Source organism: Hemibagrus wyckioides, linkage group LG21 (genome assembly GCF_019097595.1).
Source record: "Hemibagrus wyckioides isolate EC202008001 linkage group LG21, SWU_Hwy_1.0, whole genome shotgun sequence".
NCBI classification, from domain to species: domain Eukaryota; kingdom Metazoa; phylum Chordata; class Actinopteri; order Siluriformes; family Bagridae; genus Hemibagrus; species Hemibagrus wyckioides.
The window spans coordinates 7,751,387-7,763,584 of NC_080730.1; the positions used below are offsets into that span (position 1 = coordinate 7,751,387).

The 12,198-nt window shown below is 38.0% G+C and overlaps 1 protein-coding gene across 8 annotated transcripts in view; it reads left to right on the forward strand.

Annotated features, from left to right (window-relative positions):
• grip2b (glutamate receptor interacting protein 2b) overlaps window positions 1–12,198 on the forward strand; it is a 194,445-nt gene that overhangs the window by 59,203 nt on the left and 123,044 nt on the right. For 3 of the 8 annotated variants that reach the window (XM_058373052.1, XM_058373056.1, XM_058373055.1), the window contains exon 1: window positions 1,609–1,897. The exons of 2 other annotated variants lie outside the window; for them this stretch is intronic. In XM_058373052.1, the coding sequence (XP_058229035.1) occupies window positions 1,771–1,897 (127 nt within the window). In that variant the 5' untranslated portion in view covers window positions 1,609–1,770. Of the gene's footprint in view, window positions 1–1,608; window positions 1,898–12,198 lie in introns of those variants that run through there. 3 more of the 8 variants (XM_058373051.1, XM_058373053.1, XM_058373054.1) reach the window with 1 other exon arrangement.

A 12,198-nucleotide genomic window follows, 5' to 3' on the forward strand; every position in this document is an offset into this window, starting at 1 on the left:
AGATAAGCAGAGCAGATTTATTAAAGCAGAATAATTCAACACTATAGGCAAAAAGTGTGGTCAAAAAACAGGCAACGTTCACAAAAACCGATAAGGCAAACAATGTAAAGACAAATCCAAAACACAATATCCAAAGAGCAAAAAAAAAAAACAAAAACAGAGAACAATGCAGGGTCAAACACAGAAAAGGCAGTGACATAGAAATGGTCCAAAGAATGGCTCGGTACGTAGCTAACACTAACAGTACTTCACACTGAATCCTGTGAACAAAAAGCAGGAAGTGTCCTTTGAACTAGGGCTAGTGTCAATATTCAGAGGAGAGTTCCCTCTGGCTGCTGGGTGGGAGAGGTACAGGTGAAGTTGTTAAAGTTAGTTAATGGACACTTGACCATCACACCTGTATGTGCTTGGTGAACATCCTATTCCAGATTTAATCCCCTGTGCTGTTATATTAACTTCTAATTTTGGAAGATTTAATTTCATTTTATAGCATGGCTGTTGGGATTGCTCATTCAACCACAAGAATGTTAGTAAGCATTATGAATTGGGTTTGATTCCCCCTCCACCATATGTGCATGGAGTTTGCATGTTCTCCTGCTGCTTAAGGGGTTTCCTCTAGGTACTCCAGTTTCCTTCCCTAGTCCTTCCCAGACATGTGTAGGCTGATTATCTCTTTCGATATGCTCCAGGTTCCCCATGTCCCTGTGTAGGACAAGCTGTACAGAAAATATATGAGATGGGTGGATTTTTACAGATATATGCTCATAAATATTAATCATGTTTTATTTCATTTTTTGCTCATTTAAAGTAATTTATATTTTAAATGGCAACCAACCTCACAATCTGTCCAAATCCATAGGACAAGGACAATTTTGGTGGAAACCTGTTAATGTTATCCATTCATTGTAAGCTTCACCGTTTGGAACTTAGCATTGCCAGATAGATGGATGGATGGATGGATGGATGGATGGATGGATAGATAGATAGATAGATAGATAGATAGATAGATAGATAATTAAGGGATCAAGTGGGTTACAGTAGAGAAAAGACCAGATCTGTGCAGAGAACCTTAGGACTGGATTGTAAACCGTTAAGTTTAAAGCTTGGGCTTCTGCTTTTTATTATTCAGCTGTTCAGACCGCCATGGGAAGTTCATCCACAACCTGTGTGGCAATGCACCTCAAAGTACACTTTTACTTCAGGTTTTTCTACAAATAAAGATTTATTGGCTCTAGGGGAAAACTTGCAAATTTAGAATCTTGTTGCCAGTGGAGTGAAACTGACTGGTTTTATCATTAGCATGCCCTGTACAACGGTCTGTCCTTGTGGACGTTGTTACCGCCTGCCATGGCTATTTCAAAGTATGTTCATCTGTTTATCAACCAAATCACGGTCAGCTTCTTGTTTCTCACCCAGTACTAATGAGATAGCAATGAGATTAGCTAATTAGTGAGGCATTTCATGAAAGGGATTAAATCTGTAGATGGCAACACACAAGATGAGAGAGAGGGGAGGGAGGTTTAAAAAAATGAGCAGTAGGCTGCTAGTTGTGCTGGTGAAGCAGTGGGATACAGCTTTGCAGCAAGAGGGGAGCGTGCTGGGTAAATTGGATGTTTTTCTTTTCTCCCCTCCTTCCTGCTTCGTTCCTGTAGCACGGCTCTCACACTTTGGTGCCGCTTGTTCATTTAGCCGACTCTGCACATCTAATGCACTCAGAGTAAGAGAGATAAGAAGTGGGTCTGCTGGATTAAAAAGAAGAAGGAGTGAATAATGGACAGATTGTTGTATGTGGTGAGGAGGATGTCACCTCGGAAGAGAGAGAGGAGCTTCCAGTGGGAGGCAGAGAGTCCCGAGACCTGCGACGAGAGTCTGTGCTCACTGAGCCTCTGCATCAGTGGTAGGATGAGAACAAACTTTCTCTCTTTCTCTTAACTCTCACTCTGTCTTGCTTCTCTCTTTCGCTCCCTCTATTTCAAGTGCTCTGTCATTGCACCTGTACGGTTTATTTAATAAACTTGCGATCTTGATATTTCGCCTCAGGCATAATCATGTGGTCTTGATCATAGCCGCTTATCTGAAAAGGTGCTGAAGGATGGCAAAAAAAAGAGGATCTCTCTGTCTTGTTTCATACTTTCACTCATTTGAATCCCTTTCATTTAATGTCTGCATGATAATAAAAATAATAAAAATAATAATAATAATAGAAATAATAATAATAACTTTGACCTGTCATATTCAGTAATGTGCCAGAAGCTTATTTTACGTAAAACATATCCGTGCAGTTTATTCCCAAGAGACGAGGCGCTTAGTGAAAACTCTCTCTTCTTTTTGGTTTCAGTCAAAATCCTCCAGGGTAGAGGTGGGGCTAAATTTGCGGTGACACACTTAAACCTCAGCTTGAAAGGCATACGCCAGTCTTAATGCGATGCCATTGATTGAGTCGAATTGATTTCACTTTAGAGGTTTAAATATTTGATGCGATTGACAATTTTACCTGATCACAGTGCAGCATGTGAGACAATCAAAGGTGTTTTTTACATTTTTTTCAGGATCTATCCAGAATGTGTGATATATTGTCTATATATAAAAACTGAATGATAATCAGTGATTCATTTATATGATTCCATAATCTAGGACAAAGCATCTAATCCCTCTGAGTCATGCTTATTTCTTGGGTTTATGAATGGCATTGGCAGCTGTTTAAACAGAGTTTAATGATAATTATCACGTGTATTATGAAATCTCCAGGGAAGCTGATAAGCTTGCTCAGGTTATTCTAACATGGGCTCTTTTTTTGATCATCTTCCATCAGCAGATATTCAAAGTGATGTTCATTCTACTCTCCTGGCAGCCTCGTCGTACTGGCAGTCTCATTTATTCTTATCATGAATTTGTTAACTAGTCCATGAGCAAGTGTATGTGCCTGTGAGCCTATCCACTCTTGTTTTAGTTGTCTGGAAACATAATTAACTAGGCTAAAATGGGAGCTCTTGTAATTTAACCAAAATCTCTAATGCACAAGAGAAAAAAACAAAACAAATTGAAACCAAATCTGTCATTTAATTGCCATTTACAGCGGCGATGGGGTGGAAACTTTCTGTCTACAGAGAACATACAGATGGCAGCTCATGATTTCAGAGTCACACTGAAGTGTGGAAGCCCCATTTTCTAGGCCAGAGTGTAGCTAATTATCTAGCTTTGAAAACACTCAGTGACATGCAAAAACCCAACTCCTCTCTCTTAACTCTATAACGACTAAATCACACCATCACCTGGTATTTTAAAGTTTAGTTGAAAATAGATGCCAGCTAGACTCGCTATTCACTGTTATTTACTATTATTTATTAACTATTAGCTGAAGTTTTAGTCACAGGCAGAGGGTTCATTTAATTTATCTAATTAATAAAAATGGGTCAGCCCCCTAGTTCAGTATTCTCTGTCTCAACATAAAATTCCTTCCAGTGCACTTGAATGTTTGAGCTGTAAAAGAAATGCACCACTAACACCTGGGAGCATCACTTACTGGAAGTGACGTCATATTTTCGGACGAACTCTCAATCAATTTTGTCTGCAAATGTAAGTAGCTTGGTGTCATTGTTCTAGCTCTCGAATAATTACTTATGTTAGAGATTGTTATCTTTATTTGAAGTTCTATGTATGGTTAACGGATTAAAAAAAGATCCCCTAGATACAAGTGTTGCAAGGATCAACATATTTTTCATAATGTACTTTAATGTCAGGTCTGGACCCAAAAGTTCAGAAAGAGAGTGTCTTTAATGAAGAAGTCCAATACCAAGTTATATAACCAGTGCAAAGTATGAGACGTGGTATGGTGCACGCAGGGCAGACGGAGACAGCATAAAAGGCAGACCAATAATGTCCATGAGAACACAGTTCAATATAGGGCAGGCAGAGACAGGGTCAACAGTCCAATAATCGTAATGAGACACAATGCAATTCTGGGCCGGCAAAAACAGCGTCAAAAACAATCCAAAAAGATCGCCTAAAATGGCAGACTTCCCAGAAGTGAAGCCCCAAGATGGCCGCTAACCTGAAATTGAATGCCATAATTTTCTTTTTTTTCATATCACTGCAAGTTGTATACTGTATATAACTGTGTACCTGACAAATAAAAATCTTGAATCTTGAAATATATTGCCAGAAAGTTAACGGTCCTAGAGTTATCAGTGACCCAATGAGTGGTGAGCCCGAACTCCTGTAAGTGATATACTGATTCACCATCTAGGGACCTAGGTAGCTGATTGAGACCCACCCAAAATTTCTTAATAATTGCCACAGAGATACCTCATTTCTTGCTGTAGTGCAGCATCCAGTGGGCTTTAGGAATGAAGCTCATTGTATTCAATAACAACACAATGATAATAAAAATAATATGATAATAATAATAATATTTTTTATCTGATCTTAATATAACGGCTAATACTGAAAATGTATTTTTTTACTGACAAGTAATTTTAATTGCGTTCTTCTGGTTAGCTTCATGATCAGTACTGCATACCGAAGTAAAAATTTCCCGCCATGTCAAAGTGTAGAAGGTTATAGAAAGCTGCCTTCAAATCATTTCAAAACAGATTACACTGTTTCGCATCTGATGTATTATTCAGAACCAGACTTGATAAATTCACTGACTCTTGGAAAATGTTTAACAGGCTTTTCACTTTTACTCTCAGGAGAAGTCGCCTTGTTCTCTTATAGCAGTATGTAATTATGAACAGTAAGATGTAATTAGGTACCAGTACTAATGAGGTATCTGAGCATGTATAACTGCATATATAGATTGTTTTAAACTGCGATTCATGACTAAAACAAGACACACTCTCAAACTCCAGGCTATTACTCATAGGGCTCTCTGATTCCTTAAAAAGTGTGTTGAATATATTTTGTACTTTTAAACTCACTGGCCACTTTAATATGTACACCGGTAGCTCTAATCCATCCATTTTCTATATCGCTTATTCTACACAGTGTAATGGGGAACCTGGAGCTGATCTCAGGGGAGACTGGGGACAGCATGGCAAGCCACACACACACACACACTACAGACAGTGTAGAGACAGCATTTAGCCAAGCATACGTCTGTGGACTGGGACAGGAAACCCCCAAAACACAGGAAAAACATGCAAGGGTGGAGATGGAACTCAAATCCCCAACTTCAGAGAAGCAAGGGCAAACATGCTAACCACCTAGCCACTTTGCCCCTGAAAGATCCTCTCATTCATGCAGTTATCCAATCAGCCAGTCATGTGGCAGTGGGCACAGATGGGTACAGTTTCACTGGAATCTAACGTCTCCTCTGATTGGTCTCATCAACAAAATGTTATGACCCACAGAACTGCTGCTTACTGGATGTTGTTCATTTTTTGTTTTCTTTTGTTTTACCATTCTGTATAACAGTCATCTGGGACAATCAGAGAGAGAAGAGATAATCAGTTTCTGAATTACTCAAAAACATCTGACAAAACAACCAACAATCGTGTCATGGAATCCAATGTTTCCTTATTGTGATGTTTGATCTAAACATTAACTGAATCTCTTGGCCTGTAGGTCCATGGATTTTTTTTTGCATTGCATTGCTGCTGCGTGATTGGCTAATCGGATAACTCTAATAAAGTGGTCCTATGGGATAGATTTGGTTAGTATATGTCACTTGAGTTTTAATTTCAGAGGCTACCATAAATGTCGACATAAGAAATCCCGTCCTCAATTCTTCTGTTCATTTATTTATTCATTGCTTGTTTATTTTTGATTGCTTTCTTCCGCATTTTAAGAAAAATGGCATCTTGTAAAATGACTTAAAAATACTTCCAATCTGCCAATAAAAGAAGCCAGAATTTTAGTAAAAAAAATGTGTAGAAATGGGCAGTCATATTATAGAAAATACTAGAGAAAGTATTATAAAAGAAAATAATTTATGAATTAAAAAGGTCTGGTCTTACAGTCTGGTGAGTCAGTCCCCCGAGAGGCATCATACCTTGCAGATGTGTGTGGTATTTGTTTATGTTTACTATAGTCGTGCATGTGAATTAGCTCTTTTTTGTACTTCAGTACCCATGGCAAATATTAAAGAGCAAAGAATTTGTGTGAAATTTAGTTTTTTTGCTCAATAAAATAGCAGAGCAAGCTTTTCAAGGCTACAGCATGTCTCTAAAACCAAAAAAAAGTCATGTCATGTCAAACTGCACATCAAGACAATGAAGATTGTAGATTCTGTGTGTGTGTGTGTGTGTGTGTGTTTTCAGAGATTTACAGACTTGTTCAAACAAACAGTTTTATATTTATATATATATAATACTGGATGGGTTGCCAAGGTAGTGCCAAAATTGAACAAATGTTGCACAAATTATGTCTTAACAACATTCCACCCGCTGTATTGTTCTACTTTTAGTAGAACTTTTGTCTTATATCTTTAGACGAGTTAAAATTCATACTGCTGATTGCAGCTAGCTGTGTGTAAACAACAACAGAATGTTAATCACAAAAGGGCGAGAGTCGTAATAAATCTTCGTCAAGAGCCTTACAGAAGTGATGGGCTTATAAGGCAGGCTGAAAGTAGCTGATGAACATAAAATTTTAGATAGAAACCTATATACATTATGCATGCTATGTATTTGTTACTTGCAGCTTCTACATTGAATATGAAGGTATTTTTTGCCTGAAAAAAAAAAGAGACTTGTTCGTATGGGTAACTATGTAGAACATGGCATCTTAAACATTCAGATGTGGAGTTTTTGCCTACAAATACATAAATGTCATGAAAATTTGAATAGTAAAAAGAAAGTTGCTGTTTCACAGCTAGAGGGTCTTCATGTCCTTCACATACCAAAAATATTCTGGTAAATGGATTGTTGACAATAAATGTTCCTTATTTGTGAACAAGTGTTCATGTTGCCTTGTTATGGACTTATTCTCACTATCAGTGCTGCCAGCATAGGCTGGAGATGAATTCCTGAACGAATAAATGAATTTGAGCAGTTCAATTTGCTCTGTCAGACTGAGTATGATCTTGTCATCTCAGCGACAGAGAAATTATGGAAGAAAACAGCTAAATTTGGATCACAATCAATGTCTGATGTGCTGAACACAGAAAAATGAACATCTGTCTATTCCACTGTGGGCAACTCATGCCTTGGGTGATCAGTTAGCTGCTGTGTTGGTTGTCCCCAGCACAAGACTTGATGACGTATGTCCCAGCACAAGCTATGGTTAAGCAACAGATTCTTCCACTTTTACAGAAAGCTTGCATGAAAATAGATTATACTATGTGTAGGGCGAAAATGGGTGCCAAAGTGGTTGCAGAGTGTTGGATGAGGGAGGAAAATGGAGGGAGGAAAGTGCTATAGAATGATCAGAGAGGTAAGAAGCATCTCTCAAACTTTGTAAAAGTGCAGAACTCTCATTTCTCTGTGAATATAGAAGTACATCGGCTAGGAGCATATGGTATGTTGATTATAGGCAAATCCCTGTCATCTCTATCTAATATATAGAGACAGGCCTTGCTATTAAGTACCATTTCAGACCAGTGAGCGTATCGCTAATTCATTTCTTTCCAGACATCATTTCCATTGTGTGTCACAGAAAAGCTTGTAAAAAGAAGAGCTACAGCTACATACGCACTTCAAAGAGTTATGATTCATCTTCTAGGTTGCGTATAAGAATCAATCCTGCTCTAAAGTTTGAGATTTGTCAGAGAACTCAATGTTCTGTAAGAGAGCAAATGAAAGGCCTTTTTTTATCCACTATTCAAGGTCTGTCTATAGCAACAGAGACAGGAATCTGAATATTGAATATTTCATAAGTGCATCAAACAGGGAAAGCTGAGAAAACACCAGCATCTGCAGTGATGGCTGTTCTTTTGTCATGTGTTACTCGCTATATTTGTCCCTGTTCAAAGAATCTCACACTATCTGAGGTGTCATGGAGCATTTGGATTTTGTTGGAGTCCTCGAAACAGCTACAAGCTGCTACCACTAACATCACCCCTTTCCTCACTTTTTAGAATTTTATTTTATGAGTTAATAAAAACAATTAAATAAATGTCTGAAAATTTGGAAGCACAAGCTTAAACTGTCTTCACCCTCTGTGTAGAAGTTCTCAATTTTAACAGCGAAGAACACTGGTACCTGTTTCATTATCATTCAAATGACCAGTCTCTAAGACCCTCATGCACCTCAAAATCACAATTAGAATTGACAGATGAGTTTACTCGATGTATGAATCTGGAGTGACTGACAGTTGCATAGAGTAGCATTTTAGCTGATACCCCTTAGAATGCTACACCCCCTTTCCCCTGTTGCACATTATTAATCTTTTGGCCAGATCTCTAGTCTTGTTCACATGAAAGATGAACTTTCCTTGCTTTTCTTATAACATTTTGAGTTCAAGAGAACTAAAGAGACTCAAAGAGAACAGAATTCTGAAAAAATCTGAAAAGAAGATGAATTGGGTAGCTGAGAATGAGCTGCTCTTTGTTGCAGGTTAAATGAGAATGAGCTGCTCTGTGGTACTGGGTAACTGAGAAAGAGCAGCTTTGTGGTACTGGGTAACTGAGAAAGAGCTGCTCTGTGGTATTGGGGTAACTGAGAAAGGTCTGCTGTTTTGTATTCGGTAATTGAAAAAGGCTTGCCATGATGTACTGTGTTAGGTAAATGAGAAAGGGCTGCTCTGTGGTATTGTGTTGGGTATCTAATAAAGGGCCAGTCAATGGTATTGGATAGCTGAGAAAGGGCTGTTCTGTGGTATTGGGTAAACGAGAAAGGGCTGTTCTGCGGTATTGGGTAAACGAGAAAGGGCTGTTCTGCGGTATTGGGTAAACGAGAAAGGGCTGTTCTGCGGTATTGGGTAAACGAGAAAGGGCTGTTCTGCGGTATTGGGTAAACGAGAAAGGACTGTCCTGCGCTACAGGTTTGCTGAAAAAGCTGCTCTTTATTTCGGGTTAACTGAGAAAGTGCTGCTCTGTGGTGGGTAAATGAGAAAGGGCTGCTCTGTGGTATTGGGTAAATGAGAAAGGCCTGCTCTGTGGTATTGGGTAAATGAGAGAGAGCTGCTCTGTGGTATTGGGTAAATGAGAAGGGTCTGCTCTTTTGTATTTGGTAAATGGAAAAGCTTTGCTATGATGTATTGTGTTAGGTAAATGATAAAGTGCTGCTCTGTGGTATTGAGTAAATGATAAAGGGCTGCTCTGTGGTATTGGGTAAATGAGAAAGGGCTGCTCTGTGGTATTGAGTAAATGATAAAGGGCTGCTCTGTGGTATTGGGTAAATGAGAAAGGGCTGCTCTGTGGTATTGGGTAATTGAGAAAGAGCTGCTCTGTGGTATTGGGTAAATGAGAAAGGGGCTGCCCTATGGTATTGTGTTAGGTATCTGAGAAAGGGCCAGTCAATGGTATTGAATAGTTGAGAAAGGACTGTTCTGTGGTAGTGGGTAAATGAAAAAGGGCTGTTCTGTGGTGCAGGGTAACTAAGAAAGAGCTGGCCTGTGGTGCTGGGTATCAGAAAAAGCTGCTCTGGTATTTTGTAACCAAGAAAGGGTGGCTCTGTGGTGCTAGGCTGATAAGAAAGCTGATCTGTGATGCTGGGTAACTGAAAAAGATGTTTGCTGTGTGCCTCCTCTTACCCATTCTGAATATAGGCTCATTTGCAACTGCTTGACTGTATAATTTTGTCCTAACTAGCCGTAGCAGTGTGTAGGAGTGAAATTAGGTCAGAGCACATGCTGCTTTTTTGTTGTTGCTTTCTATTCTGCTGTTTTTCTGTTTCCTTCCTTTACTCTCTTGTTTTATCACCTGTTTTCTATATTAATGGGAATGCGGAAATGCTCAAGTGGTGTAAAGCATGGACTAGTAGAATGTTATAGCATATATGGTCAAGCTTATAATTCACTTCCCACCTGCATTTAGCAGGCTGAAGATTCTCCACAAGGAGGTGCTCTTACTCAAATAGCTAGTCTGTGTATTATTGCTGAAGCAGACACATAGATGCGCTCAGATATTTAATGTGTATGAAGTAATTAGGCCAAAATAGAAACCCTACATCAACACTAGTTACATTTCATTATGCTGCTGTTGCAGTACAACCAAACACCTGTTTTTACTGATTTCTGTAGCTTAATTATAATATGGTTTGCTCAAGATAAAATGGTATAGTCAAGCCTAAATAACTTCTGAATAATATGCAGATTTGTCACCAGCGGTTTACTGCATTCATTAAATAAATTAACTTGTGGATTCTCACATTATATACATCTGTCAGTATGTTATAAATAGAAATATTTACAGAGATGCAGAGTCTTCGAAAGTCTTACTTTGAAAATAAAGGTTTTCATATCTAACTGTATAAATGGTAAAATCGTACTGAATTAAATTCAATTAAATGCCAATTTATAGTCTTTAAGGCTGATATGATTAATTTCATGCATGTTAGAGACTCTGTAAAGCAATGAATCCAGATCTCTGACCATCATAAAATTCTCAGATTCCAATTCTATACCATAAATCAGGACTATTCCACAGATATTGTGAAGATTTAGTTACATTAAATTCCTAATTCCTATATATAGGAAATGTACTGTATGTTGTACACTTGAAATTACTTATCTATCACTTATACAACTATGTGTATATAATACATTTTATCTCAGAGAAAGTATTGAAAAATAATCATGATTCACATTGCCAATTTTTCCAAGTGCCACAGGCTCTGAACAGATGATTTTTATTAGGTGCCAATAGCTTCTAAACATTTTATTTTCATCTCTTTTTCATCAACAACTTCCTTCCAGGCTTCAATGATCTTCTCTAGAAATGTGAGATGCCTCGATATCGCGAAACAGCAGCCGAGGTGAGACGAAGGTTCTGATTTGTGCCAGTCACACATTATTTCATCGATTCTGACTATTCTGGCTTGTTATTAGTTTTGAAAGGAATCTGATCGATCACAGTGCCACTTTTCACTGCCACATTCCTTTCTTGATTTTTGTAGGAATATTAGACCTCTGTTCTAATTGTTTGCTTTTTCTTTTAAAAGATGTTACTGAGACGTCAGAACAAGATGCCAGTGGTGCTTTCTGCCCTGTCAGTGGATGTAAAATGTTATAATAGCTCAGCTTCAGGTTACCGTTTCAAATATTTCCCTTGTGTTAGAGATGGACACGACATTATAACAACTTAACAAATTCTAAAACATACAAGGAGTTTAGCCAAAAACGTTGGTAATGCTTTATAATAGCTGCACACTATTAAACATTAATTAAGCATGATTAAATACTTAATTAATCATTTACAAAGCACTGCTTCTGTATTAATAGGCGTTAGCAACCAGTTTATAAATGTCATTATAAATGCTGTATTCTCATGCTTAACAGTGTGCAGTTATTATGAAGCGTTACCAAAACACCTTATAGACTTTAGTTTAGCAAACTCCAGACCCATGGCATCACACTCTGACATCAATTTGTATTAAATTGTTCAGTATCTCAAACAGTTTTTTCTCAGGAGTTTTCTAACACGCAGCTGTCGTATAATGGTTAGTCCATAACCAGTGTCCAAATGTTATTACATTTACAAATATATATGTAAATTTTAAACAAAGGTATTGAACAAAACAACAAAAGTATCCTTCACAACAACCAATCAATGTAAAGTTTATCATAAAAAACATCTTTAAATGACATATAATAATTTATTTTGTATTAATTTGTGGATCTTGTGCTTGAAAAGTCCATGAATTTTCCATGAATCATCCATTACAGTTCGAAAGTTATGGGCCACTTAGAGTCCCATAATATTCACTGGTCCCTGTTACCCTGTAACACACTGGTTGATGTGAAATGTGAAGTCCCATGACTTTGCATTATCAAAATTTTCTGTAGATCGCAGGGAGAAGAAAAGTATGCTCTCATTCTGTTTTGTATCACAGCAAGTAACATCATGGACAAACATGGCCGACACAAACTGCAATTCCTAGCAACCCTCAGCACTCCCATGTTCGCAGTCATTGTACTTTTTTATTATGTGTACCTCTCTGTTTGTTGCTTAATCTTATTATGCGCTCTGGTTTCAGTTCCTATGCGCTGTGTTTCTCTGAGTCGTGACGTTACTAAGCCGTGTATTTTCTGCTGTGTTTTCTGGTTTTTGACCTAAATTTCCACTGATACTCCTGCTGTTTTCCTGTTTGACCCTTG